Here is a 27,298-nt window from a genome sequence, read left to right on the forward strand (position 1 = left end):
ATGATAAGTATACAAAGCTAAAGGTTTGCATGGCTTTTGACACTAGTCTAATTTTACAAGAATGATTGAGAAGTACCTTCTTTTTTTTTTCTTTTTTTTCCTTTTTTTCATTTCTTCTCCTAATGGTCTGGGCTCGGCATGTTTAGATGAGAAAGGAATCTAAGATTGAGCAATACAACTGTGAACAGAAATCAAAGCTTATGAATTACGTATCTGGTACTCTTTTTACTCGTCATATTTCTTATCCTTCATTTACTTCATTTAGTTTTATTGCATTTGTTTATCATGCTTCAAAATTGTCATCAGCACCTATTACGTCAGTCGATATCTTTATTGAACTGTATTATGCTTTTAATAATCTACTTTTTTTTCCTTTTATATTCTTTTCTTCAGATCCTACTACATGGACAGCCTCATTTCTTCAAAACCAATGTTCCTTGACTTTTTTGTGGTAGCATATGGCCTCTTTATGAAACAATTTCTTAATAGATTGCATGCTTTCTGAACCCACTGTCATGTTAATCTCTTCTTTCTGTATTATTTTCCCAGCTAATTACCCTTAATCGTTCTCCATCTTTGGAAAACAACATCACAACTCATGTTAGATTAGAGGAAATATACAATCTTCAATTGAGCATTTGCTTGTTCAACAAGCTGTAAATGTGGCGCTCAACTTTTGGCCATCCAGATGTTTCAGATGAGTGGGACTTGGTGGATTGAGATGTTCCAAATGTCTCTCCCATCAGAGAATGCTAACCATCTAATTGGGTCCTAGTTGAATGTGGACTGTTAGTTCCGGTTGTCTATTTTTACTGAATGTCTATCATCTAATAGGGAGAATGCTGGAGGATGTCCCATACCAGATGGGGGCACACCAGAACAACAACATAGGTTATTGTTAAGATTAGACTTACCTATACCATTGCTGAGAAATGAAAAGGGAAATAGGAAAAAAAAAACTATTTTTTCTCTTGAACACCCAGGCCCTGATTGTATGATATTATCGAGCATAATACAATATATATATATATATATATATATATATATCTCGTAAGATATTTAGCATTTTGCATACTATAATGCTTGAATGTTATGTGTATTACATATGCAATTGCAGAGGAAATGATAGAACCCTAAAAACTGCAAATGAGAGTCTATAAGCAAAGATAAATGAATTGATAGATAAAACAATTCCGGATAGGCACACACTTTTCAAGTACAATAATTGCTCCAAGTTTTAGTGCTGCTGAAAATCTTGGATTTCTAAAGCATAAGCTGTCTAGTTACAGGTTTGCTGAGGAGTACCAGTATGTCGAATACCAAAAGCTTTTTTGAAGAGAGGCAAAAGAGTGAGGAATTATCACTACAAAGTTGACCTTTCTCGGCAGTCAAAACTGCCGGTAAAAGTTCTACTGGCGGTTAAGCAATACCTGTAAAGGCTCGGTCGGTAAAGGTTTTACCGGCGGTTTTGCGGGATGCCCCTATATCATCAGTTTTTATTGTGTTGGCCAAAACGAAAAAAGGCTACGGATAAGGTCCGTAGCTATGGTACCAATGGTTACCAACAATTCATAGCTATGGTTACCAACAATCCGTAGCTATTGCAATTTTTGTTGTTTCAATTTTTCCTGCCCACTTTCATCATTGGAAAAAAAATGATTGCAGGTAAAACTAGCTTTGAGAAACAAGAGAAAAGGAACAAAGAAAAGGACGAGAATCAATTTCATCTTCCTAGCTTTTAAAAACAAATAAAACTAACCCCTCTGAAAAGTAAATAAATAAATATAATTTAAATATAGATTTCATATGTCCTGTCAGGCCAACTATAATAGTTTGTGCAATTGAACTGTCCAAGAGTTCGTACACAACTATGGAGCTTCGACAAGGTTCATTCTATATCACAAAAGAGGAATCATATGATCCCAAGCAAATGATATGTGTAACATCATCACAAAAGAGGAGTTAATAACTAGACTATTCTCAAAATTTTCTGAAATTGTTGTAGCAAAAGGGTTAATTTCCCTATGATTTAAAAAATGGTAGGTTCTGGTAATATTCTCCCATTGAATTAGGTGTGAAATATTCCTTTTCACTATCTGTTTGAAGGTTACCAATTAGATAAAGCAAGCATGATTTTAGAAATCTACAAAATCTGCATTTTAAAAAAGAGGAGCCAAGCTAGCATTGCAAGGCCCAACACATTTTCACATTTTTTTTTTACTGAAATTTCTATCCAAACTGTCCCTAAATCATCCGGTTGGAAAAACTTATAGGAAACAAGTCATCTACGGGCTTGGCAGATAAACTGTCTGAATCATGGGACTGATGTCTGAAGATATTGTCCTGCAGATTACAATACACATCCAACTCCAGTGGGAGTAAGAAACAGAACCAGCAGCTCTGCGTACTAGGGCTGGAATGCTATAGCTGTCTTACGCAGACAGCAGTTTGAGTTGAACTAGGATGCTACAACGTGGAGCATGGGAGAGAGAGTTGTGATGGGTTTCAAACTCCCTCTCCACAGACTCTATAAAAGAGAGCTGGGTCCCCAATCCTACACCACAGCAGAGATTCGAGTCCCATCTACTGATTTGCAGAAAGGGTGTGAAGGAGAGGAAGATCCTAAGTTCTACAGGTATTCTGGTATTCTTATCCGGCTTCCGTGGCGGCGTCACAGCTAGGTAAGCTATCCGACCCCTGATCGCCATGTCCCATGCACAAACAGATCCGTGGGCCTATTCCGCATATAGATAAGATTCCACATTTGGTATCAGAGCAGATCGAAGTTGTTTCTAAGATCCGTGCTCTAGTGCTTGTACTCACTGATGATCAACTGGTTCATTTGATCATGAACAACCTACCTCCCCAATTCGGCACATTCCTGGTAAACTATAACACTCTGAAGGACATGTGGACATTGGATGAACTCATCACTCAGTGCGTCTAAGAAGAAGACAGGATCAGACAGATGATAAAAGTTCAAAATGTTAATATGGTGACTTCAGGACAAGGGCATGGGCAAGGGAATAAAGGTAGAAAGAAGAAGAAACAAGGTTCTAATAATGGATTCTCTGGTCCTCCATCTAGAAACCATGAGAATCAATCTAGAAATGGATCTAAACGCAAACGGGTTAAAGGTAAACCGTGCTACTTTTGTAAAAAGACGGGTCATCTAAAGAAAGACTGTGAAGGTTTTAAGGAATGGCTCATAAAGAAAGGTAATCATTCTGTTCTTGTCTGTTTTGAATCTAATCTGACCAATGTGTCAGTGGATTCCTGGTGGATAGATTCAGGAACTACTATTCACATATGCACTTCTATGCAGGAATTACTACAGGTCAGGCCACCAACTGATGCGGAGCGCTCAGTATACGTAGGCAATGGTGTCAAAGTTGACATGGAGGCAATAAGAGTCTATAGGCTTAAGTTGAAGTCTGGTCATTTTTTGAATTTAGTTAATACATTCTGTGTGCCGTCTATAAGGCGCAATTTAGTTTCAATTTTCTGTTTGGATAAGTTGGGATATTCGTTCCACTTTGGAAATAAAAGTTTTAGTATTTACTTTAATTCGATTAAAGTTGGAACCGGGTCTTTAGTAAACAACTTATACCAGTTAGACTTGATTGCCTCTCACATCTATAATATTAATACCTTGCATGGAAATGTAGTGGGATCTAAGCGAAGACTAGACTATGAGAATTCCTCCATGTTGTGGCACAGGCGGCTATGCCATATATCTCGTGAGAGATTAGACAGGCTTGTGCGAGAAGGAATTTTGCATTCTCTAGACTTCTCTGATTATAAAGTATGCATTGATTGCATAAAAGGCAAACAGACTAGAACGAGAAAGAAAGGTGCAACCAGGAGTGTAGATCTATTAGAGGTTATACATACAGATATCTGTGGACCATTCCCTACAGCCTCATGGAGTGGCCACAAATATTTCATTACCTTTATAGATGACTACTCTCGCTTTGGGTACCTATACCTTATCAGTGAGAAATCAGATGCCCTGGATGCTTTTAAAATCTATAAAGCCGAGGTTGAAAATCAACTCGATAAGAGAATTAAAGTTGTCAGATCTGACCGTGGTGGTGAATACTATGGCAGATATGACGAATCAGGACGCAATCCAGGGCCATTCGCTAAATACCTACAGGATTGTGGCATTGTTGCTCAGTACACTATGCCTGGTACTCCAGAGCAGAATGGAGTTGCTGAGAGACGTAATCGCACCCTTATGGATATGGTGTGAAGTATGGTCAGCAATTCAACATTACCAGAATCTCTGTGGGGTGATGCGATCAAAACCGCAGTTCATAAACTAAACAGGGTTCACATCAAAGCAGTAAGCAAAACTCCTTTTGAGTTGTGGAATGGGAGAAAACCAAGTCTCCGATATCTACATGTTTGGGGTTGTCCTGCTGAGGCCAAAGTTTATAACCCGCATGAAAAGAAGCTTGATCCTAGAACCGTAAGTTGTTTCTTCATTGGATACCCAGAAAGATCAAAAGGCTATCGATTCTACTGTCATTCCCACTCTATCAGGATTGTTGAGACTGAGAATGCTAGATTCATTGAGGACATTGAAAACAGTAGGAGCAACATATGAAATTTTGTATATGAGAAACAAAGGACTGTGACTCTTGTCATAGTCAATCCAGATCACGTGGACATTAATGAAGTAGTTAATTCTGCAGTCACTATAGAGTACCACATAGAACCTAATATAAAAACCATTGATGAGGAAAATCAAGATCAGACCCAACAAACTAAACCATTAAGAAGATCTGAAAGAGAGAGAAGGCCTGTAAATCGAGACGATTACATCGTATACTTACAGGAGCACGACTTTGACATAGGGGTGGAAAAGGATCCTGAATCCTTTACACAAGTCAAACAAAGTGCTGATCCTTCTCGTTGGTTTAATGCCATGAAAGATGAGTTGAAATCCATGCAGGACAATAAAGTATGAGATCTTGTAGAGTTACCCATGGAAATAAGGCTGATTGGTTGTAAATGGATATTTAAAACCAAACGGGACTCCAAAGGTAATGTCAAACGATATAAAGCCAGACTTGTTGCCAAGGGTTTTAACCAATGTGAGGGCATTGACTTTAAGGAGACTTTCTCACCAGTATCCAAGAAAGACTCGTTCAGGATCATAATGGCTCTTGTAGCTCATATAGATTTAGAGTTACATCAGATGGATGTAAAGACCGCATTTCTCAATGGGGATCTGAATAAGAATGTGTACATGTTACAGCCCGAAGGTTTTGTAGCTACTGGCTTAGAACATTTGGTTTGCAAACTTAAGAAGTCTATCTATAGGTTGAAACAGGCATCGCGGCAGTGGTACCTTAAGTTTCATGAAGTAATTTCTTCATATGGCTTTGTAGAAAACACTGCAGATGAATGCATCTACATTAAAATCAGTGGGAGTAAGTTCGTTATGATGATTTTGTATGTTGATGACATTCTGTTAGCTAGCAGTGATATCAGGATATTGAGCGACACCAAGAAATTTTTATCTCAAAAGTTTGAAATGAAAGACCTTGGTGAAGCTTCTTACGTCATTGGCATTGAGATTCTCCGTGACAGAACACTTGGATTGCTCAGCTTGTCACAGAGGACCTATATTGCTAGGGTACTCAAAAGGTATAGCATGCAAAATTGTGCTTCAGAAAAGTCCCCCATTGTGAAGGGCGACAAATTTGGTTTATTTCAGTGTCCAAAGAATGATTTAGAAAAGAATCGAATGAAAGAATTTCCGTATGCATCGGTAGTAGGGAGCATCATGTATGCTCAAGTCTCAGACGCTGACCGCCATTGCCTTTGTCACTCGGAATGTTGGGAAGATATCCATCTAATCCAGAATGCAACATTGGATAGCCGCAAAGAAAGTATTACGGTATCTTGAGAACAAAAGACTTCGAACTCACATACAGAAGGTCTGATACGTTGGAGTTGATCGGATATTCAGATGCAGACTTCGCAGGCTGCGTCGATACTAAGAAGTCTACTTCAGGATACATCTTCATGATGGTGGGAGGAGCTGTGTCGTGGAAAAGCGTGAAACAATCTACCACAGCCTCATCTACTATGGAAGCTGAATTTATTGCCTGCCATGAGGCATCTAATCAGGCACTATGGTTACAGAGTTTCTTCTCAGGTTTGCGGGTACTGGAGCATATCCCGAAACCATTGAGAATATTTTGCGATAATTTGGCTGCTATTTCCTTCTCTAGTAACAACAAGCATTCGTCAAGGTCGAGGCATATCGACATCAAGTATCTTGTTGTAAAGGAAAGAGTTCAGAATCATCAAGTGTCCGTGGAATTCATCGGCACTAAGCAGATGATTGCAGATCCGCTCACTAAAGGGCTCCCTATCACGCCATTTCAGGAGCATGTAACATCCATGGGAGTCATTGATCCCACAGATGTTTTCAGTTAGTGGGAGTTGAGCGTACTTTGATTTTCACAGACACTTAGAGATCTCGTTTTATACAGTTTGTTTGGATGATTTTGATATAAAGATTTATTTCTACTTCTCTATATATATGCGCAAATTTTGAGTAAGTAGAACTACGACCGTGTCTCATTGGAGACATGTAAATGCTTCAGGACCTCTTAAGGATAGACACATATTATCACACTAAAGTGTATAATCCTTATACAACATTTCCTAGTTCCTAATATATGTCATTAAGATTGAAAGTACTTGTGATTGCGCTTAGCCTCACTTCGCCTAAATTAAATCTTGTGACTAATACCACGTTTCGATACTGACAGTCTTGATGGACCAGATTGAATAACATTACTCATATTGTCCAACTATTTCATTGGTTAACCATTTATATATTTTCTTAAAATCAAAACTTGTTTTCAAAATTATTTTATATGACAATCATTGACATTGCTCAATAAGGCCCAAGTGGGAGAATGTAAGAACTCTATGTAGTGGGCCTGACTGATCAACGGTCTGAATTGTCTTACAGTTGGAAAGTGTGGTTGTGAATGTTTAAAATTGAATCATGTCCTGAGATTCGGAGTCGGGTCTGGTCAACTCGGGTACCGAATTTTGGGGCGTGACAAGTTTGAGTTGAACTAGGATGCTACAACGTGGAGCATGGGAGAGAGAGTTGTGATGGGTTTCAAACTCCTCTCCACAGACTCTATAAAAGAGAGCTGGGTCCCCAATCCTACACCATATAGCAGAAATTCGAGTCCCATCTACTGATTTGCAGAAAGGGTTTTAAAAAGGAGGAACCAGGCTAGCATTGCAAGGCCCAGCACATTTTCACATTTTTTTAACTAAAATTTCTATCCAATCTGTCCATAAATCATCCGGTTGGAATAACTTTTAGGAAACAAGTCATCTATGGGCTTGACAAATAAATTGTCCGAATCGTGGGACTGATGTCTGAAGATATTGTCCTGCAGATTACAATACACATCCAACTCCAGTGGGAGTAAGAAACAGAACCAAAATCCTTTATATTCTTGCAGGGACCCATCTACGATATTTCTATTTCTTTTCACATAAAGAACAAAGTTATTATGAGGATTACACATCATCAGAAGAACAAAGCAGTGAAAAAACAAACAATATGATGTGCATTAGTCTTGTGAAGTTAACATAACTACTTAACATCATGATCAAGATTCAGACACAGCCTGATTAAGCAAGCAAGTCTTCTCAGTTCAAATAATTCGGCTATAAACTAACCACAGTTCAAGATCCATAAACAACAAATCAGCAAATAAACTTACAGAGATCAAGATAGGATCTCAAACATCTTTTATTAAAAGAAAGGTTTGACATAGAATGGCCATACTGAGGGTAAAGTTCCTATATAAATGAAAAGTTTACTACCATAGTTACCCAAAGTAAATACCATAGGTCTAACTGATGAAGAATGAGAAACAATCTAATCCTAAGTCCCCAAACAACTAACCAATAAGAAGAAATTGGTTTTGCAGTAGTACATGTCTAGACTTTGCCCATTGGATTGGTTTTATAACTTATTAACCTTGCTCTTCTTTCAGTAAAACTAAAACACTCCTGAAGAAAGAAAGAAAGAAAGAAAAAAGGAAGATATCAACCAGAGGTAATCCATGTCAAGAAAATGTTGCCATTGACAATCAACGAGAAAAATGATAAATGCATGAGGAACTTTTTGTGTTCAGCTAGTGAAGACACGATGGTTAACTATGAAGGGCAATAAGATCGCAGGGTTACTAAAATTGAAACCTCCTAGATAACTAACGATATTGAAATCTGTCACAACCGCTGGAATATCATGAAAGGATCCATAAAAGCATTGTTTTATACAAGGCAACCAATCAAGGAAGTTCTCTAGCTGTGCATCTCTATAGACTTCAATCATCTAAATATTGGAAATCAATGTATATAGCAATGTACATCACTCAAAATATTGGAAGTCACACACACACACACACACACACACACACACACACATATATATATAGCAACTGGTTTTAGACATTGCCATTGAAGAGATCTATGAGGACAAGAATTAGTATCTATCATCTCCAAAATCAGATAACAAGAGTTACAAAAGAATTAAATATGAAAAGACAAAATGCTTGCATGCAAGATGGTGGGCCCATACAAAAACAATGGATGAAAATAAGCAACACTGCCACACTTCTAAGCCACATTCCAAACATCATATTGTTTGAACAATCCTAACATATGAATTAGTAGGCATCTTTTTGTTAAAACAGGAACTTTGGATTTTTCACTTTTTAACTTTCCAATAAATATCCCATGTTGGAAATGTGGCTACATGGCCATTAAATCAGCCATATGTTGATGATGGTGATGCAATAGCCCAACCCATGACCTGATTCTTGCTTTCAATCATAAGAAAATCCTCTCTAATTAATGAGGAACGATCACATACAAACATTGCATGCTATGCTTACTATGCTACCCTGTTTTTTCCTACGAACATGGGGCGTGTGGAGAACATCTAAGCCATGCAAAAGGTGGGGCCCATCATGAAGTTCCCCTGGCAAGAAAATCAAATCGACCCATTCATCAGGTGTGCCTCAATTGTACCTTTGCTCTGATCATAAGCTGCCAATTGATTTAAGTGTGTGGCCCATCTGATTAAGTTCTGCACCAGATGCACCATTCATCTTCTCTGAGATCTTCTTCAGATCAATCCCACGCATCAACTTCATCTTCCTCGTGTGTATTTTCAAGATATTGAAGCGGGGCTGAAAAACAATCAAACAAATGAGATCAGTACCTCATATGTATTGAGCAGAATTCCACACAGTAGCTAGCGAAATTAAAGCTGGCATTGGTGGAATTATTAGGAGAGATCCAAACAAGGATAGAAGATTCAACTATTAAGTTTCATGTTCCGGGGAAGAACCAAAATGTAGCTTATACCTCTTCGTTTGGATTTGGGAATTCAATCTTCCTGTCAATCCGGTCAGGCCTGAGGAGGGCTTGATCCAGAATATTTATACGGTTGGTAGCCATCAAAACCTGGATAGAAGATAAATTTCTGTATGAGTATAGAGATAAGATAGAACTTTGATGGTTTCAAGAAATTCACAAGGAAAAAATAAATATAAATATTTTGATCTTGTTGGATGCTTTAAATCCATCAAGTTGATTGAGAAGCTCAAGCATAGTACGTTGAACTTCACTATCACCATTGCCAGTCCCCGATTCCATACGAGCAGATCCAATACTGTTGTTCTCATCCATGAAGATGATTGAAAGGGCATGTTCCTTATAAAAACAGTAAGAAGCCACAATTCACTATATATATCGTTGTGAAGAGCAACTCTAGTGGATGGTGTGATCTGTCACTACAACAAAAAAGGCCTTTGCTTCACCCCCAATTCATTGAAATACTATGTATTCCAAACAACAATTGTACGTCAACCATCAACTCATAATATGTATATGCAATGAACAATCAGTTTTATGTGAATTTTAAAGTTTTTAAAGTTTGACAAAAAGCGTGTCATTAGCCCTGCAGATATAAGCAAACCAGCCAACTGCCTAGATCCTACACGTTCAAGCTTTGCACCGTGCCTTTTGATGGCCTACATACTAGGACTACATCTTTTACTAATCCCAACAGAAGTGGCAAGTAACTTTAAGAGCCTGTTGAAGATCAGCCAATGTTGAACCTCCTGTAAACATTAGCTTCATCTAGTTCTATCAGTGCCATGCTTAATCCAACTGACCAAGATTCTTCTGGGTTCATCTAACCATGGCATGTCATTTACAGAACTATGCAAAACAGAGGAAGTAAAAGGCAACTGTAATTCTCTTGGATTTGCAACCCACCACATGAAACAGTAACTCTGCCCCAACCTATACATCAGTACTGACTATGCCCCAACCAAAAGTTTGACCTAAAGAAAACTAATGTGAGAGAGTTAAAATAACAGAAGGAAAAGAAGACGAAATGGAAATGCATGGAACAGCTCTAGAGATACCTGTTATCAGCAACCTTTTGTTCGAACATACAATACCCATTCCTTCATCTACACATGCAAACAAAAGAATATCAAGAAAATAGAAATTTTATTACCAACCATTTTCTTGAGTCATATGATTATCATATATCCAGATTTTCTTTCCAGAAAAGGTACTTATATTGCCTGCTTAGCAAACAACACTAAGAATTCATTACTTGAACATTGTATTCTTCAGCAGTGGGTCCTATTTAAACAACTCTTCTAAATTGTAAACAGTGCTATGTTTGGAGAGTGTGGAAATCCTGGTCCTCATTGAGGAGAACGGAGAATGGAATGTCAAACCAGCTAGAAATGGTGAGGCCGCCCGTTTCTTTGAAGGAAAGAAACAGCAGTATAGATATTCAGGCCAAAGGTCATTCTGCTCCATTCGAATTTATGAAATTCCAATACCACCCTATTTGACCATCATGAACAAACGAGTAAGCAAAGAAAATGGATAAATTGCGAATTTTTACTTACTGCGGCTTCAATGTTTGCAGGAGATTCATCATTAGGACCTGAAAGCAACTCACTCAAGCAATGAAAACTCAGTATACAATAGAGAAGCTAATGAAAACTCAGGCATTGATGGAATCCCAATGCCTACAGTTCCACTTGTATCTCATGTCAATATGAATGCTGCAACTTCCATAGAAAAAGTGAGCAAAGAAAATTTATGGTCTTTCATCAAGATAATATTCCAGTCAAGAAGATCTGGAAATAAACCAAATAGCATCAGTACATACACATTGTAATGTTTTATAAACAGGAATTACAACTACATCTTGTTTTGATAATTGATGGGAAATTACAGGTCATGTCAAAAAATTGCTCAGAATTTTGCAATTTCAGTAAGCAATTTCATAACAATTTCAGTAAGCAATTTTATCTCTTTAAGGCAATAGAAGATTGAAGAAATTCTTTAAAAAATTCTATTCTTAGGAACAATGGCATGAATGGAGATATCATATTCATTACCAATATCACCCTCTTCTAAATTTAGTCATCCTAGAGGAACTTGGAAGACAGAAAACAGAAGGTTTGATTGAGGTTTTTCTTTTATGCATTGAGCCTATGTAATCTTCAATGTTCTGAAGCAGGGTTGATGCTGGTTATACATCATTTCTTCAACCAAAATGAGACTAATGCAAGCAATATAAGACATAATCCGCATGGAACAAATCACAGTGATGAAGAAGGAATTAGCATTACCATCTCAGAAGAATGCCTAACTTCAATGTCACAACTGAGCGTGAATCTTTAACGAAAACAAGGGAAGATTCATACTTAAAACTGATAGAATGATGGTGTAATTCAACTCCATTTTCCGAAACAATATATTGCAGAAAGAGTGTTTTTTCTTTTTCCTCTTTTCATGAAAAACTGTAGAAAGAATGTTGCAGACTAAAACTGCCTCTCAAGATCAAAGCCATGTTAACTACTAACACATCACATTTTGGATATTAGTGAAGAGCTCCATTACTCCGACTAAACCGTCAAATGTATTATCATGCGAAGAGTGGTGGAGACTGATGTCAAAGCCCAAATTACTTACATTTCCATAAGGCATGATTTGCAAGTCTTTTATTCGTTTGGGAGCTCAATTAAATTGAATTACAATGAATTAATCCAGTAAAGAGGAAATGGCTAAAGGATTGGTGGAACCATTGTAATTCATAATGACAATCACACCCTAATTGCAATTCAATGAATCTCCTGTTGGACTCAAAATGGTAGTTATGGTAATTTGGTGGGTAGTAACACATTAACTAGCGTCCTGTTTCTGGTTCCCTATTTATTGAACTAACTATTCTAATTCATTTCAGTTGAGCACCCAAACACGCACCTGGTAACTAGCCAGGTAGAAAGATACAGCAAGTATTTGAATTGAAACCTTGAGGTTTATTGTTTTGTTACAAATTTTCTCCTCATCTCAAGTTACCGATGCATTAGGTCCTGATTCAACAATCTCTACATTTTTGTAGTGGAACGAGGCTGAAATAGTGGCTTGTTGAAGAAGTAGAGAACCAACAGAGAGCGTCAGCACAACAAGACAACCCTGTCAAAGGTATGAAACAACTGAATAAGAAATTTACTCAAACATAGAATAAAATCAGTAGCCAGGATCTCAAACATTATCATCATGCAATGAAGATAAAATGAAATAAAATAAGATCTCACCCAAGCTCACCATGCTGGCCTTCTCACAGAATGCAGATAATGCTGTCACTGTATCTATGCTAATCCTCGGCACATAAACAACACTCCTCATGCCAAAGGTCATCGCCTGACCACATCAATAATAGAGAAAAGAGGCAAGGAAATGTGGGCCAGAATCGTATTGATGATGAAATGACATCAATTGACATATTACAATATAATAAAATAAGAAAAATAGAGAAAAAATCAATGTAATTCAAGACACGGGAAATTCTCGCGATTGGAAGTCACCGAATCATACAACTACATAGCACAATGTATATTGAATGGTGGACTATTTAGGAAATTCCGATCTTTGTGAGTATATGTTAATAACATGCCACATGACAAGTTCAAGTTTAAAGTTCTAAACAAAACCAACCTGTTTCACATTGTCATAAACTGTTGATAGGTCGATGAAATCAATGACCACACTAACTGCTTTCGACTGCCAAAGGATAATGAATCTCATCAGAATAAAACACGCAGAGCGGAGTCCGAACTGGCATCCAAAAAGTAAAATTCTAAAATCCCATTACGAATAGGTGCCGGGATTCACACTACATCGTTACTCAAAGTCACCCTCCAATAAATAAACCATGCAAAGAACATAGAAGAGATGAAAGAGGCTGTATACCTGAGAGATGGAACCCAAAACCATGGTCAAATCACTAATGATAGGTATTTCCAAAGGCTCCTCCATATTACACCCCTACACAAAAGACACCAACACAAAAAGGATTCAGAACATTCAATTCAAGTACTGATACTTCAGTAGGGAGGAGGAGCAAAAGAACCTTCCCAACATCTTCTCCCACAAGAACAGAATCCACAGCACCAGTTACTTCCATTCCTCTGGATTTAGTTACTACAACTATGGCAGCCCTCCCAACTATACCATCTTCCAGCACTCCGAGCTATCTCCCTGTTTAAAAAAATATCAATGAAGAGAGTGTTAAGATGTGGAGCCACATCTGGGACCGTCCTCGACCGGTCGTGAGCCATGCTCGACCGGTCGTAGGGTCCGGCTCGACCGGTCGTGGACCGGCTCGACTCAAAGTCCAGTGAGCACTGTTTTTTGATCCCGAGGTGTTCAACCGGTCGTGGCCCATTCACGACCGGTCGTGGCGTCCTCTCGACTGGTTATGCAGGCTGCACGACCAGTCGAGGTTACATAGATTCATTACGCGATTTTACGCGAATTTCGTGTCGCAGGTCCTTTCGCAATTGAGATGCGGAAAGGGGAGTTTCCTAAATTATAAACAGGGGTTCCTAGGATTTTTTTATATATAAAGAAAAAGTAAAGAAAAATTATTCTAAGGTGTGGGTAAAGGGTTTTCTATGTGCTTCCAAGGGAGAGGTTAGTATATTGCTTTGTAATCTTCGTTCTTCATAGTGGAAGTTTACATCCGTGGTTTTTTTACCCTAGTTTGAGGTTTTTCCACATATATCTTGTCTTGTGGTTTGTATTGAATGCTTTGATCTATTTCTAGTTTATATTTCTTCATGTTTATCGTTTGTTGGTGAGGCATGAGATTGGATTTAGGCTCACTCCGTTGTTGGCATGCTGTGCAACAACTGGTATTAAAGCTATTGGTTTAGTTCTATTGGGAGCGATGACGGAAGAAGGGAAAACTAGAATTAAGAAGTTTGATGGTTTAAACTTTGCCTTCTGGAAGATGCAGATGGAAGATTATCTGTATCAGAAGGACCTCTATATTCCTCTAGGAGGAAAAGAGAAGAAACCAGAAAAGATGACAGATGATGAATGGTTTTTACTAGATAGGAAAGCTTTAGGAACGATCTGACTCTCTTTGTCTAAGCGCATCGCCTTCAATATATCCAAGGTAAAAATGACAAAAGAATTAATGAAAGCCCTAGCTAACATGTATGAAAAACCCTCAGCATCCAACAAGGTTTATCTTATGAAACAGTTATTCAACATGAAGATGTCAGATGGTGGGAGCGTGGCTAAACATCTAAACGAGTTCAATATAGTCATGAGCCAGTTGGAATCCGTTGACATTGTTTTTGAGGATTAGGTAAGGGCGTTATTGATCTTATCCAGTTTACCAGACAGATGAGATGGTTTGGTGATTGTTGTGAGCAATTCTTCAGGGTTGACAAAGTTGAAATTTAATGATGTGGCCAGTCTAATTCTCAGCGAAGAATCTAGAAGAAAGGCATCAGGAGTTTCAGGGGATTCAGGGAATGCTCTAAATATTGAAGGAAAAGGAAGATCGCTGAACAAAGGAGGCAATAAATACAGGCGTTCTAAGTCGAGGAAGAAGTCTAAGAGACCGAAAGACAAAGACGGGTGTTGACATTTTGGTAAGAAGGGACACATGAAACGTGATTGCATGACGCTCAAGAAATAAGAAGGAAGCTCTCAAAGCGGGAAGGATTCAGTGAATCTATTTGAGGAGAGTGACACAGAGTCCTTAATCTTGTGTCTTGATGCAAGGAATGAGTCTTAGATTATAAACTCGAGTGCTTCGTTTCATGCCACTTCATGTAAGGAAGTTCTACGTGATTATGTGTCAGGTGACTTTGAGAGTCTACCTGGGTGATGATGAGCTGTGCAATATTGTTGGAAAAGGAGATGTTCATGTCAATCAGAAAGACGGAACGATTTTCAAATTGAAGGATGTCAGACATGTACCAAATTTGAAACATAACTTGATCTCAGTGGTGCAATTGGCCGATACCGATTATGTGACGACATTCACTAGTGATTCCTGGAAGATCACAAAAGGTGCCTTAGTGACATCTCGAGGAAAAAAGGAAGATACTTTATATGTGACTTTAGGATCATTTTGTCTACTCTTAGTCACATCAACTGGAGTGAATGGGCAGTTATGACATCAGAGGTTGGGACATATGAGTGAGAAAGGGATGAAAGTGCTATTATCAAAAGGGAAGCTACTAGGGCTAAAGTCTATTGATTTAGAATCCTGCGAGGACTGCGTATATGGCAAGTAGAAGAGGGTAAGTTTCAAGAAGACAGGACGCACTCCAAAGACGCATCTGTTGGAGCTTGTACACACTGATGTGTGAGGACCGGCACAGGTATCATCTCTTGGTGGCTTACGTTATTTTGTTTCCTTTATTGATGATGCTGTAGAAAACTGTAGGTCTATTTCTTAAAGCAAAAATCCGATGTATTTGACATATTTAAGAAGTGGAAAGTTATGGTAGAAAATGAGACAGGTAGAACAATAAAATGTCTTAGATCTGATAATGAGGGAGAGTACCATGATAAGAGATTTGAGGAGTATTGTACAACAAATGGAATCAAACATCAGAAAATGATTCTAGGGACACCACAACAGAATGGTGTGGTTGAGCACATTAATAGGACCATCCTTAAGCGCGCCAGGAGCATGAGCTACATGCAGGGTTGCCCAAGACCTTTTGGGTAGATGCCATGAATACTGCCGCATATCTCATCAATAGAAGTCCCTCAGCACCATTGGATGGTGGGCTACCAGAAAAAACGTGGACTGGAAAAGAAGTGAACCTTGCACATCTTAAAGAGTTCAGTTGCACTTTATATGTTCACATTGATGCAGAGCACAGAAACAAGCTGGATGCGAAGTCCAGGAGGTGCACGTTTATAGGCTACAGGTAGCATGATTTTGGCTACAGATTTTGAGATGCAGAAAATAAGAAAATCATCAGAAGCAAGGATATAGTCTTCAATGAAAAAGTGATGCATAAGGACAGTGTGCAGGAAAATAAGGCTGAGGAGAAAGAATTTGTAGAGATGGAAGAGTTACAGGACATGGGTGTTACAGCGCCACAGGATGATCATGCACAGAAGCATTATGAGGCAGAGCCGCATACACCAGTTGTGAGGAGGTTTACTCGGGAGAGGAGACCCATGGTCCGATACTCATCCTCCTTATATTATCTACTGCTGACAGATAATGGTGAACCAGAATTTTTTGAAGAGGCATTAAAGACAGATACATGGGTTAAGTGGGAGTAGACCATGGATGAGGAGATGAACTCTGTTGAGTCCAATTGTACATGGGAGCTAGTCACCCTACCTATGGGTAAGAAAGCTCTTCATAATAAGTGGGTTTACAGATTGAAGGAGGAGTACGATGGTTCGAAACGGTCCAAGGCTAGACTGGTTGTGAAAGGATTTCAACAAAAGGCAGGTATCGATTTCACTGAAATATTTTCACCTGTGGTGAAAATGTCTATGATTCGTATGATCTTAAGTATAGTGGCTACAGAGGACTTACATCTAGAGCAGCTAGATGTTAAGACAACCTTTCTTCATGGGGACCTTGAAGAAGAGATATATATGCATCAGCCGACAGGATACGCGTCACCAGGAAAGGAGAACAAAGTGTGCAGACTGAAGAAGAGTCTATATGGCCTGAAGCAAGCCCCGAGGCAGTGGTACAAGAAATTCGACAGTTTCATGTCAGGAAACGGTTACAAGAGATGTCATGCAGATTATTGTTACTATTTGAAGAAGTTTGATATGTCATACATCATCCTTCTTCTGTATGTTGATGATATGCTTGTAGCCGGTTCAAGCATAAAAAACATCTCAGATCTCAAAAGACAATTGTCTAGAGAATTTGTCATGAAGGATTTAGGAGCTGCAAAATAAATCCTAGGCATGAGGATAAAGCGTGACAGGAAAAACAAGAAACTGGTTTTGTCACGAGCAGAGTACATAGCCAAGGTACTTGATCGATTCAATGTGGGAGGTGCTATGCCAGTTAGCACTCCATTAGCCAACCACTTCAAGTTATCTAAGGAGCAAGGTGCAAAGATGCAGGACGAACGAGACTACATGGCTAAAGTCCCATACGCGTCAGCTATTGGGAGTCTCATGTATGCTATGGTGAGCACGAGGCCAGACATTACTCAAGCAGTGGGAGTTGTTAGCAGGTTCATGAACAACCCCGGGCAGGAACTTTAGGAAGCTGTGAAGTAGATTCTTAGATACCTGGTAGGTACTAAGGATGTAGGGCTGTGCTATGGTGGATCAGAAATTAAGCTACATGGCTATGTGGATTCAGATTTGGCAGGAGACATCAACAGTAGAAGAAGCACTACAGGTTATGTCTTTACTCTAGGTAGTGCTACAGTCAGTTGGGTCTCTCAGTTACAGAAAATAGTATCTATCAGTATGACAGAAGCAGAATATGTTGCGGCTACAGAAGCGTGTAAAGAGATGGTGTGGATGCAAGGTTTCATGGAAGAGTTGGGTAAGAAGCAAGCAAATTGCAAGATGTACAGTGACAGTCAGAGTGCAATACATTTAGCTAAGAATTCAGCCTTTCATTCAAGGACTAAGCATATTGCCATCAGATATTACTTCATTCGCTCGTTACTGGAAGATGAATCGATTGCTCTGGAGAAGATTCATACAAGTGAGAATCCTGCGGATATATTGACCAATGCGGTCATAGGGAGAAGCTGAAGCTCTGTTCAGCTTTGATTGGTCTTCAGGCTTGAAGACAGGGAGGTAATGCACTCCGGATGAAAAAGACGAAAGTTTAAGGTGATGTGCCTCCAAGTGGGAGATTGTTAAGATGTGGAGCCACATCTGGGACCGTCCTCGACCGGTTGTGAGCCATGCTCGACCAGTCGTAGGGTCCGGCTCAACTGGTCGTGGACCGTCTCGACTCAAAGTTCAGCGAGCACTGTTTTTTAATCCCGAGGTGTTCGACCGGTCGTGACCCATTCACGACCGGTCGTGGGGTCCTCTCGACTGGTCGTGCAGGTTGCACCTGTCACGCCCCGAAATTCGAGTACAGAGTGTGCACCCTCAGACCCGCGTTCGGCCCATGACACGTACACTGAGTATACTAATTTCATTCAATTTTACAATTATTCATTTACCTACTAGCTCTACCATAGATTTATATTCCATTCATACTCAACAACATCTTAAAAATAAGAAACGATCATTTATTCCAATAATTAATCATAAACATAACTAAGGACCCTCTCAATTGGGATCTTATGAAATGAAATAAACATGTCCAACAACTTGAAAGAATTAATTTACAATCTAAGAAAATTAAATATAATTAAAGTAAAAATATCATGACTAGTTTAAGGCTGCAACTTCTTCTTTTGTCAAGTAGGGTCATGTGTCCCTTAAGTCCTTTCTGGCTTGACCACATATTCCTATTTTTGAGCCACCGGCCCACCCTCATTCACATCTGTATGGTTTTTCCATCAATAAAAAAATATAAGCTGGCCAGGCTTAGTGATATAACCCAGCATGGTTCATAATCATATTAATTAAAATAATACAAAAATACATATACAACTATGTAAAATGGGGTATGAATGCATCAGATGGGGTGATCGTTCATCTACTTGGGTTGGAAGTCGTCAACCCGCATCCACCCGTTGGGTAGGCTTCCACCTTTCGGTAGGCTTGGGCATAGCCCGCATCTGGTAACGCTCTACCAGGATCGGCATTTCTTCTAGGGAGGGCCCCTAGGATCGACCATGCTTTATGCAATGCAATGAATGAGGGATGATATGTAAATGCATATTTTTCATATTTGGCATAGTTGTCTCGATTAAAATATTCACATATAAATTTACCGTACAATTATCATATCAAAATATTCAAACCAGTAAATCAATCAAACAATCACAATGATTTATTTTAATTTTAATGAATTATGAGACAAGTTGGGTTACTCACCTGAGTCTGGTTGTGTAGAATCCACAGAGTAATTATGTTAGTTTGAATTCAAAAATCCTATCAGTTATATCAACAACATTATTTTTCATATGTTTTTATTACATGGTGGGGCCCACCTCTGATTAACATCCTAGGTGGCCAGATCTAAAATAATCAAATAATTAAAATTTCTATTCTATTTTTTCTTCTTTTTAAGATTATAAAATTGAATGATAATTACTTGATCGGGGTGGTCCATCGGATGGTCAGATCATTCAGATTCTTGAGGTATTATCATGTTTTGTCTCTACACATTAGATGGATGGTGTGGATCTAACCACACATACACCGATGGCCCATCTCGAACTTCTACGCCAAGTGATACCAACACTTGCGCAAAAATCTAAAATTCCTTTATTAAACACTTTTAAATCTGACTAATGTGGCCTATCTGATTGTTAGATTGATCTAAAAATTATGGCCCTTGTATATTTTGGCCTTAAGGATCATATGATCCGTACAGATCTATCTTAGCACAATCAGATTCCATCCATTTAATTTATTCCTAAAATATTACTAATTAGACCAAAATCATAAAATCATCACTTTATTAAAATTGACTCTACACACCTATACAATGATGGTGTGAATGATCCACGCCATCCATTGTATAGATCAAGAAGAAATTAACAACATAATAAAAAGTTAAAAAGATTTAAACGCTTCCTATCTCTTTCTCTCTTTTTTAATGCAGAAACCTTTCGTATCCCTTTAAAGAAAATTCTTATAAGATAGGATGACCACATCCTTCCTTATCCTGAATTTGAATTTTTTTATGATATTTAATAAAAAATTTATTATTACCAATTCAAGAATCGATCCCTAAACCTCTCTCTCAACTAAGAATTTCGCTACCAACTCAACTACTGACTTATTTTTATTTTTTATTTAAAAATAAAATCTTTAAATATTTAATTTAGTTTTTTTTAATAATGTACCAAAATTTAGGATTGTTACAGCACGACCAGTCGAGGTTATGCAGATTCGTTTCGTGATTTGGCGCGGATTTCGTGTCGCAGGTCCTTTTGCAACTGAGATGCGAAAAGGGGAGTTTCCTAAACTATAAACAGGGGTTCCTAGGGTTTTTTATATACAGAGAAAAGGTAAGGGAAAATTATTCTAAGGTGTGGGCAAAGGCTTTTCTATGTGCTTCCAAGGGAGAGATTAATATATTGCTTTGTAATCTTAGTTCTTCATAGTGGAAGTTTGCATCCGTGGTTTTTTTTACCCTAGTTTGGGGTTGTTTCACGTATATCTTGTCGTATGGTTTGTTTTGAATGGTTTGATCTATTTCTAGTTTATATTTCTTCATGTTTATTGTTTGTGGGCGAGGTCTGAGATTGGATCTAGGCTCACTGCGTTGTTGGCGTGCTGCACAACAGAGAGAGCATAAAAAAATACAAATAAAATAAAAATAAAAATAAAAACTCTCCCTGTTAAAAAAAATCAATGGTGAGAAAGCATATAAATAAATAAATAAATAAAAGTGAGATTTTTTTTTTCAATCCATAAAAAGCCCAATCTGTGCTTTTTCTATACATTCACCACCTTCTAAATCACAATAAGTTGAAGATTTCTTCTACTAAAGGGGGAAAAAAAAAAGGGCTAGATTTTTTCAATCCCCCTCAATCTGAATACGACTTCAAAATCATCTCAAGATGCTCCAAATCTCTAAAATAAAAATTAAAAATTAAAAAAATAAATAAAAAAATTTCTTCTAATAAAGGAAAATAATTTTTTTTTTTTTTCCAATCCTCCTCAATCTGAATATGGCTTCAAATCATCTTGAGAAACTCCAAAACTCTGAAATAAACTTCCTAAACTGCAATGGAAATTAAAAAAAAATGTAAATATCAATTTCTTAACAAAAACTAGAAGGAGATAGAATTTCACAAATGTTAACAAGTACCAAAGACATTATCTTTTCTTTTCTTTTTTTTGATTTCTCTGTTTTTCCTCCTAATCCAAGAACTACACCAAAAAAGATCTCTGTAATTAAAGAAAATTAAATAAATAAATAAATAAATAAATATTCAAAAGATCTAAATCATCAAACCACCAATAGAAAAAGGCAGATAAAAAAAAAACCCATGAAACAATCTCGACATCAAAATGCAGCTCCAAAGACCCTCAAATAGCACATGCAACTCAAGAAACGCTACAAACATAATGGAGTTCGATGAAACCCTAAGCTTACAATGCATGAGGATGAGATTGAAAGGTCTACCCTAAATTGATAAAATGGAGAAGGAGGAATTAGAAGAAACCTTAGATCCGATGCGAGCGTGAGAACCGAATAGGTATGCCATTGTAAACATGAGCTCGTTGAGATTTGTGAATCTAAAGGGGAGCTCTCTCCTCCAGCATTTAAATTGAGAGAGAGAGGTTGTCAGTTTTTGGAGAGAGAGAGAGAGAGAGAGAGAGAGAGAGAGAGAGAGAGAGAGAGAGAGAGAGAGAGATGGAATGGGGATAGCACGGTAGTAGGGGGGCATGAAGAGAATGGATAGGGAGAGAGAGAAAGCGGGAGGGGGGTAGGTTTTTATTTTATTTATTTTAGTTTTTTTTACCAGGACCTTCACGGTTGGCAGACGTTACTTCAATCCGACGGAAACGATTTTCAGATGCTTGTTTCTTTCCACTGCAAGTGGCCACACAAACCGTCGGCTGTGCATGTTGGCCACGTCAAAAATGTGCTGGCAATGCTTTCGTTTCTTGTAGTGTATTGTTCCATTTGAATATTTCCATGCAACTAATCACCATGCAGTATTTCCAATATTCTAACATGCTAATCCTGGGAACCATTCTTAGTTTATCTGCCTTATTTATTCCTTTTTTGGGACTTGTATAGAATGAATTTCTATAAAATATGTGTACATTGGTCATGTTTCATCTGTGGTTGATGTATGTTGTAGTTTCAATTGCCATGGGTTTTAGCTGAATTGATATTGTATTTGTAGTGTTACTTTGATTTATTTTTTTGCCCTAAAAAATCACCATCTTAGCTATCTCCATTTCATTTGGAGTTGGCTCTATGAATCCTGTTTCGCCAATCGGTCCCATTGAAGGTTTTTTTTTTTTTGGCCTAAAAAATCACCATCTTAGCTATCTTCATTTGGAGTTGGCTCTATGAATCCTGTTTCGCCAATCAGTCCCATTGAAGGCCCTGTCCTTAGTGTACGAACCCCCTCTTTCTCACCACCTCAAGTCAAGTCTCTTTACTGGCCCCTCAGCCCTAATCAAAGTTCCCCAGCTCGTCAAGGCCATTTACAGCAGCTTTCATAGCACATGGGCTAACCATCTCAATTGGCTGTCCATTTTATTTCCTATTGGATCCACTCTTAGACTGCTCCTCACTCTTGGTTCTATCTTCTTCAGCCTTTCCACCCATCCATCTTAACATCTTCATCCTTGCAAAGCTCGTCTTTTTGTAGTCGCATTGTAGTTTACGGACATTCTATCCCATCTGGAATAGATGGTTGAATAGCTATGCTATAGAACTTTTTCTTAAGTCTCATTTGCATATGTGCTTTTTCTTAAGTCTCATTTGCATGTCTTAATCATACAACACTCTCATTTGTCTGTTTTATGTTTGGCAGCCAAAGAACTTTCTGAAGAAGTTGAGAGGCTTCGCAACCTGCTACAGGAGAAATCTGAATCTGTTGATAAGAATAACGACAGCATTGATGGGCAGCTGAAATCCCCTTATGGAGGTTCTCAACTAAGATCAAGAGATATATCTGAAGGCTCAGCTGGATTGAAGACACTAAGTCCATGTTCTGGGGTTCAAACTGAAGAAGTTATGGTTATTCCAAATGCCGGTAGTCAAGAGGAGCATGTCACGGTAAAAGAACCAGAAAGAGGTCTGGGTAAAGGCATGCCCTACAGCGATGCTCTTGGAAACAGTAAGCAGGTATTATTTTTCAAGGGTCTAAACTCCTATGTTTGTTCACCAGCAAAAATGGTGGTGACTCATCTGCCGCACATATGGCATACGGGTAATTGTCCAAATAGAGGGACTCATTGTGGATGGAACATAGCCTGAAAATTACTTAGTGGATGATCATAACCATCCAGTATTTATTGGATGGGATGGACAAAAATAAAATGGTACGCGAATCCGTGTGTTCAGATTGTCAAGATGTCCAGTCAGTGTGTCAGTTGGCCTCACTACAAGAAAAGTGGCATTTACCTGCGGTTAGCTAACAGCCGGTAAAGCCTCAGTCGGTAAAGGCTTTACCGGCGACCAGGACCTTTACTGACAGTTGTGCTAGACGCCGCTAAATCGTCAGTTTTTGTTGCAAAAACGGTCAAAAGCTGCGAATAAAATCCGTAGCTAAATATGACTAGCCCACAGCACGACCGTAGCCATTGGTACCTAGCTCTTTAAAACTTTGCTACGGATTAAATTCGTAGCTATAGAACCCATGACCATTGATAATCCGTAGCCATTGAGAAAATCTTTCTTTGAAAAAAAAAAGGTGACCCACATATATTAGTGGTTTTTTTTTTTACACAAGTCTAAGCAGCTAACATACCTTGGTTAATGTCAATGATCTCCTTGTTGCCAATGATTGCCATTGTTTCCAAGGGACCGGTTTCTTCTGTCGATATTTGGTGAGCTGTGTAGCAGTAAAAGGCATCAGCACCAGTATTTCGGAGTCCTTCAGCAGGTTCAGGCCCAAAATGATATGGAGGTTCACCACCTGTGAGCGGAGGTTCTCTGTTTTGTCTACCAGAAGCTCAATCTTCTCACCACAGTCCAGAACGTGCACAAAGAGATATTACAATGGGTTTATGTTGTTATGCACATCACACAATTTAAATAATTTGGGGGCTTCAAAAGACAGGGTTGCATGGAGGACACTAATCTTGGCATTTGGGTGGCCCAAGGAAAAAGATTTTCCTAACTGCACATTGAAATATTAGAGGCAACCATCTACACATTGAATGCTATACATACACTAATAGCATATGGATTATTCCCCTACAGTAACACATCTTTCAAGTCAACAATATGGGAGAAAAACCACATTAAAGCAACCGCTTAATAAGCAAATATGATACATCAGCGTGAGATCCATGTCATTTATCTGGAGGGCCTCACCATGTACATGTTATGGCCCAAAATCAAGCTGATTTTGATCATCGGGTGGGCTACACTTTTGAATAGTCATGGCCTAACAACCCAAACAGGCCATCCTCTAAAAGCTGGGTTGGGCAAATTAAAATTTTGAATAGTCATGGCCTAACAAGGCAGCCCCAAACAGTTCAAAATCCAGTCCCAAATCCTACATGTGGTGCTTGTGAGGATAAACAAATGAAGTGATCAATAAAGCATTAGATTGAAGCCTGAAGCAATAAGTTTGCGGAGAAACATTAACATAGATACCTTTGGTTGACTAGAAAAAATGCATGTGCTAAAACCATGGACAAACTAGAAAAAATTGCCAAGCTTGTTTAAACCATCCACCGTTTTCATCTATGTGGCCTAACTGATTATTTAACCATCCTCATAGTTATGTACATGGTAGAGCACACCTGATACATGGCTCAGATGTCCTGCACATTTTCCAGGTTAGCACGTATCTGCTTGCGGAAGTGCATGTGGAGCCAGCAAACATCCCTGACACAAGGCTCAGATGTCCTACACGTGTAAGGTTAGCACATATCTGCTTGTAGAAGTGCAAGCGGATCTAGCAAACCTCTTTAAAATCCAAGCACTCTGCATTCCTTTGGCTTCTTTAGCAAGTACCCAGAATAAGCTTAAAAATTAAACTATAGAAAATCTGAGCTTCTTATGATAAAATCAACTAACTAAACCAACCACTATCATAAAAATTCATCTATCAGCCATCATACAGTGCCATCAACAATTTCTGCTTAGGCAACTGTCTTCAAGGAATGAATCTGGACTGTCCATAGTTACAAACTTACAACCTATGGGACACCCTGAAAGAATCACACCAGTCAGATGATCCTATCCACTTGAAAAATAGCTGTCTGTTTTTTTATGACCATCTCTTATCCAAGTTGTATGCCATGGATGGATGGTTAGGATCATCTGTTGAAAGTGATTCGTTAGAATCATAAGCAATCCATTGTAAGGGCGCTTTTGATTTTTTGGACATGCTATTTCCAGGCATGCCCTTGAATCATTTCTACCAAAGAGAGAAGTGGACTCTCCAGAACTGAACTGTACCTATACATTACACATTAATACATTGCTAAGAAAGCACCAAACTTATTCCATGACAAATCTCTTTTCTCATTAATACATATGATTAGTACATGATTTATTACTAGCCTTGACTAATATGTTTATTAGAATAGAAAGGCCTAATCACAATACCCTTTCATCTCAAAATCAATACACTACTGAAACTTAAGAGCAGTTAAAATCAAAACTTTGTACTTAGGCTTAAAAAGTGTTGAAGAATAGACAATCCATACAAAGTAAGACACTTAGTTCAAGACATACAGGTATGATAGAGGGAGACCAGCCAAGAAGTTAACTGATCCAGTAAATTGGTTGCTCTGCAGGTCACTGACAGAATTAACCATGGATCGTTAATGGTATCAACTCACATTGCAATAAAAAAAAATGGATAGATTGAAGAAACTTAGCCCATTAGCATGCTTACATTTGTTTTAGATTTGTTTTAGATTCTTCAGACCAGTAAATAGGTCCCCAATGGAACCGGAGAGGGAATTGTGACTCAGATTTCTGCACTTGGAAAAAAGATCGGTTGGCAAATATGAACTGGCTACTCATAAACCAGAGACTTTAACATGCTCACAGATTACAAGAACTTACAAATAACAGAGAGATTTCAAGGAAGCTAAGGAGAATGGAATATTCTGACTCAGCCGATTGAATGCCAGGTTTCTGCATTGCAGGAAGAAAACAAAAATATATCTTGGAACTGAGATTCAGATTTTAAAAAAGAAAAAAAAAAGAAAAAAAAAAGAAAAAGAAAAAAAGAAAAAAAGAAGAAGATTAAATCCTATATAGGAGATGGATTTCACAGTAAAGCTTCTATAGATCTTCAGGGCTCTGTAAGAAGTCATACAGCTTCACCTGGTTCCATGCCACCTCAATCCCTTCATATTCATCAAAGGCTATGTACCTGCATCAAAACCCACCAACATCAGAGAAAATTGAAAAGGACCCATATGAGAAAAAGAAAGAAAACTGAAAAAGGTAGGCCCACTGACTTTCACTGATGATCAGACAGATCAATTTCAAGTATGTTTAAATCATTCATTCCTTTTGTATAACCATGACCCACTTGATGATTGGAGCATGCCAATGGGTCCTTGAGCCAAGTTTAGGAGCCCAAGCCGTGACTAATGTATTGCCATCCCTAGCTTATGTCACTAGCTATTATGCACTACTAAATAAATACATTATACCTTCCCAAGTCTAAAATCTTCAATTTCTTCAATATCATCATCAGGAAAGCGGCCCACAATTGCAAATCCAAATAACTACTAGGAAACTAGCAACCACAGTAATCAGAAAGAAATCTGAAATGATTGATTATTTCGTAAAATTTTTGTTTACTTTTGTCTAAAGCTAAACCTGTCACGCCACATTAAATGGCAGTGACTCATTGCATGCTTGTATGTTGATACAGACCAGTTAGATCATTGGGCTTATTGCATATGGAGCCACCTTGAAATCAGAATGATCTAAAGATTCTGAGCGTCCACATTAGATACATGGATTATAAGTAATACCAACTTAATAATAATATCTTTGGATAATATTGTAGTACTAAATAGTGGATTGTAGCCTTTTAAAAAAATATTTATTTAAATAGTGGATTGTAATTTACAGAATTATGTG

General features: G+C 38.2%; 2 protein-coding genes and 1 long non-coding RNA gene across 5 annotated transcripts; 1 reads left to right on the plus strand and 2 right to left on the minus strand.

The window, feature by feature from the left end:
* Nucleotides 1–23,605, plus strand: LOC131223549 (uncharacterized). The gene is made up of 2 exons (XM_058218990.1): nucleotides 1–216; nucleotides 23,046–23,605. The coding sequence occupies exons 1-2, from the start codon at nucleotides 147–149 to the stop codon at nucleotides 23,489–23,491; spliced, it is 516 nt and encodes a 171-aa protein (XP_058074973.1). The 5' UTR covers nucleotides 1–146; the 3' UTR covers nucleotides 23,492–23,605.
* LOC131223550 (dihydrodipicolinate reductase-like protein CRR1, chloroplastic) lies at nucleotides 1,835–24,377 on the minus strand. 3 transcript variants are annotated; one of them, XM_058218991.1, is made up of 8 exons: nucleotides 23,985–24,377; nucleotides 13,514–13,641; nucleotides 13,354–13,428; nucleotides 13,099–13,164; nucleotides 12,709–12,804; nucleotides 10,694–12,576; nucleotides 10,345–10,544; nucleotides 8,531–9,528 (listed from the first exon to the last, which is right to left on the minus strand). In XM_058218991.1, the coding sequence occupies exons 2-6, from the start codon at nucleotides 13,565–13,567 to the stop codon at nucleotides 12,451–12,453; spliced, it is 417 nt and encodes a 138-aa protein (XP_058074974.1). In that variant the 5' UTR covers nucleotides 13,568–13,641; nucleotides 23,985–24,377; the 3' UTR covers nucleotides 8,531–9,528; nucleotides 10,345–10,544; nucleotides 10,694–12,450. The 3 variants fall into 3 exon arrangements, with proteins under 3 accessions (XP_058074976.1, XP_058074974.1, XP_058074975.1); XM_058218993.1 differs by lacking the exons at nucleotides 10,345–10,544; nucleotides 10,694–12,576; nucleotides 12,709–12,804; ... (2 more) ...; nucleotides 13,514–13,641; nucleotides 23,985–24,377 and adding exons at nucleotides 1,835–1,893; nucleotides 9,681–10,271 and having other exon boundaries at nucleotides 9,091–9,251; nucleotides 9,430–9,528; XM_058218992.1 differs by lacking the exons at nucleotides 10,345–10,544; nucleotides 10,694–12,576; nucleotides 12,709–12,804; ... (2 more) ...; nucleotides 13,514–13,641; nucleotides 23,985–24,377 and adding an exon at nucleotides 9,681–10,256 and having other exon boundaries at nucleotides 8,531–9,251; nucleotides 9,430–9,528.
* LOC131223552 (uncharacterized) lies at nucleotides 8,077–27,129 on the minus strand. Its single transcript, XR_009160527.1, has 4 exons — nucleotides 26,863–27,129; nucleotides 26,476–26,576; nucleotides 26,148–26,335; nucleotides 8,077–8,373 (listed from the first exon to the last, which is right to left on the minus strand). It is a non-coding gene; the product is annotated as an uncharacterized LOC131223552 (long non-coding RNA).
* Between the last annotated feature and the right edge of the window lie 169 nt (nucleotides 27,130–27,298).

The sequence above is a fragment of the Magnolia sinica genome, chromosome 13 (assembly GCF_029962835.1).
Source record: "Magnolia sinica isolate HGM2019 chromosome 13, MsV1, whole genome shotgun sequence".
Classification (NCBI taxonomy): Eukaryota; Viridiplantae; Streptophyta; class Magnoliopsida; order Magnoliales; family Magnoliaceae; genus Magnolia; species Magnolia sinica.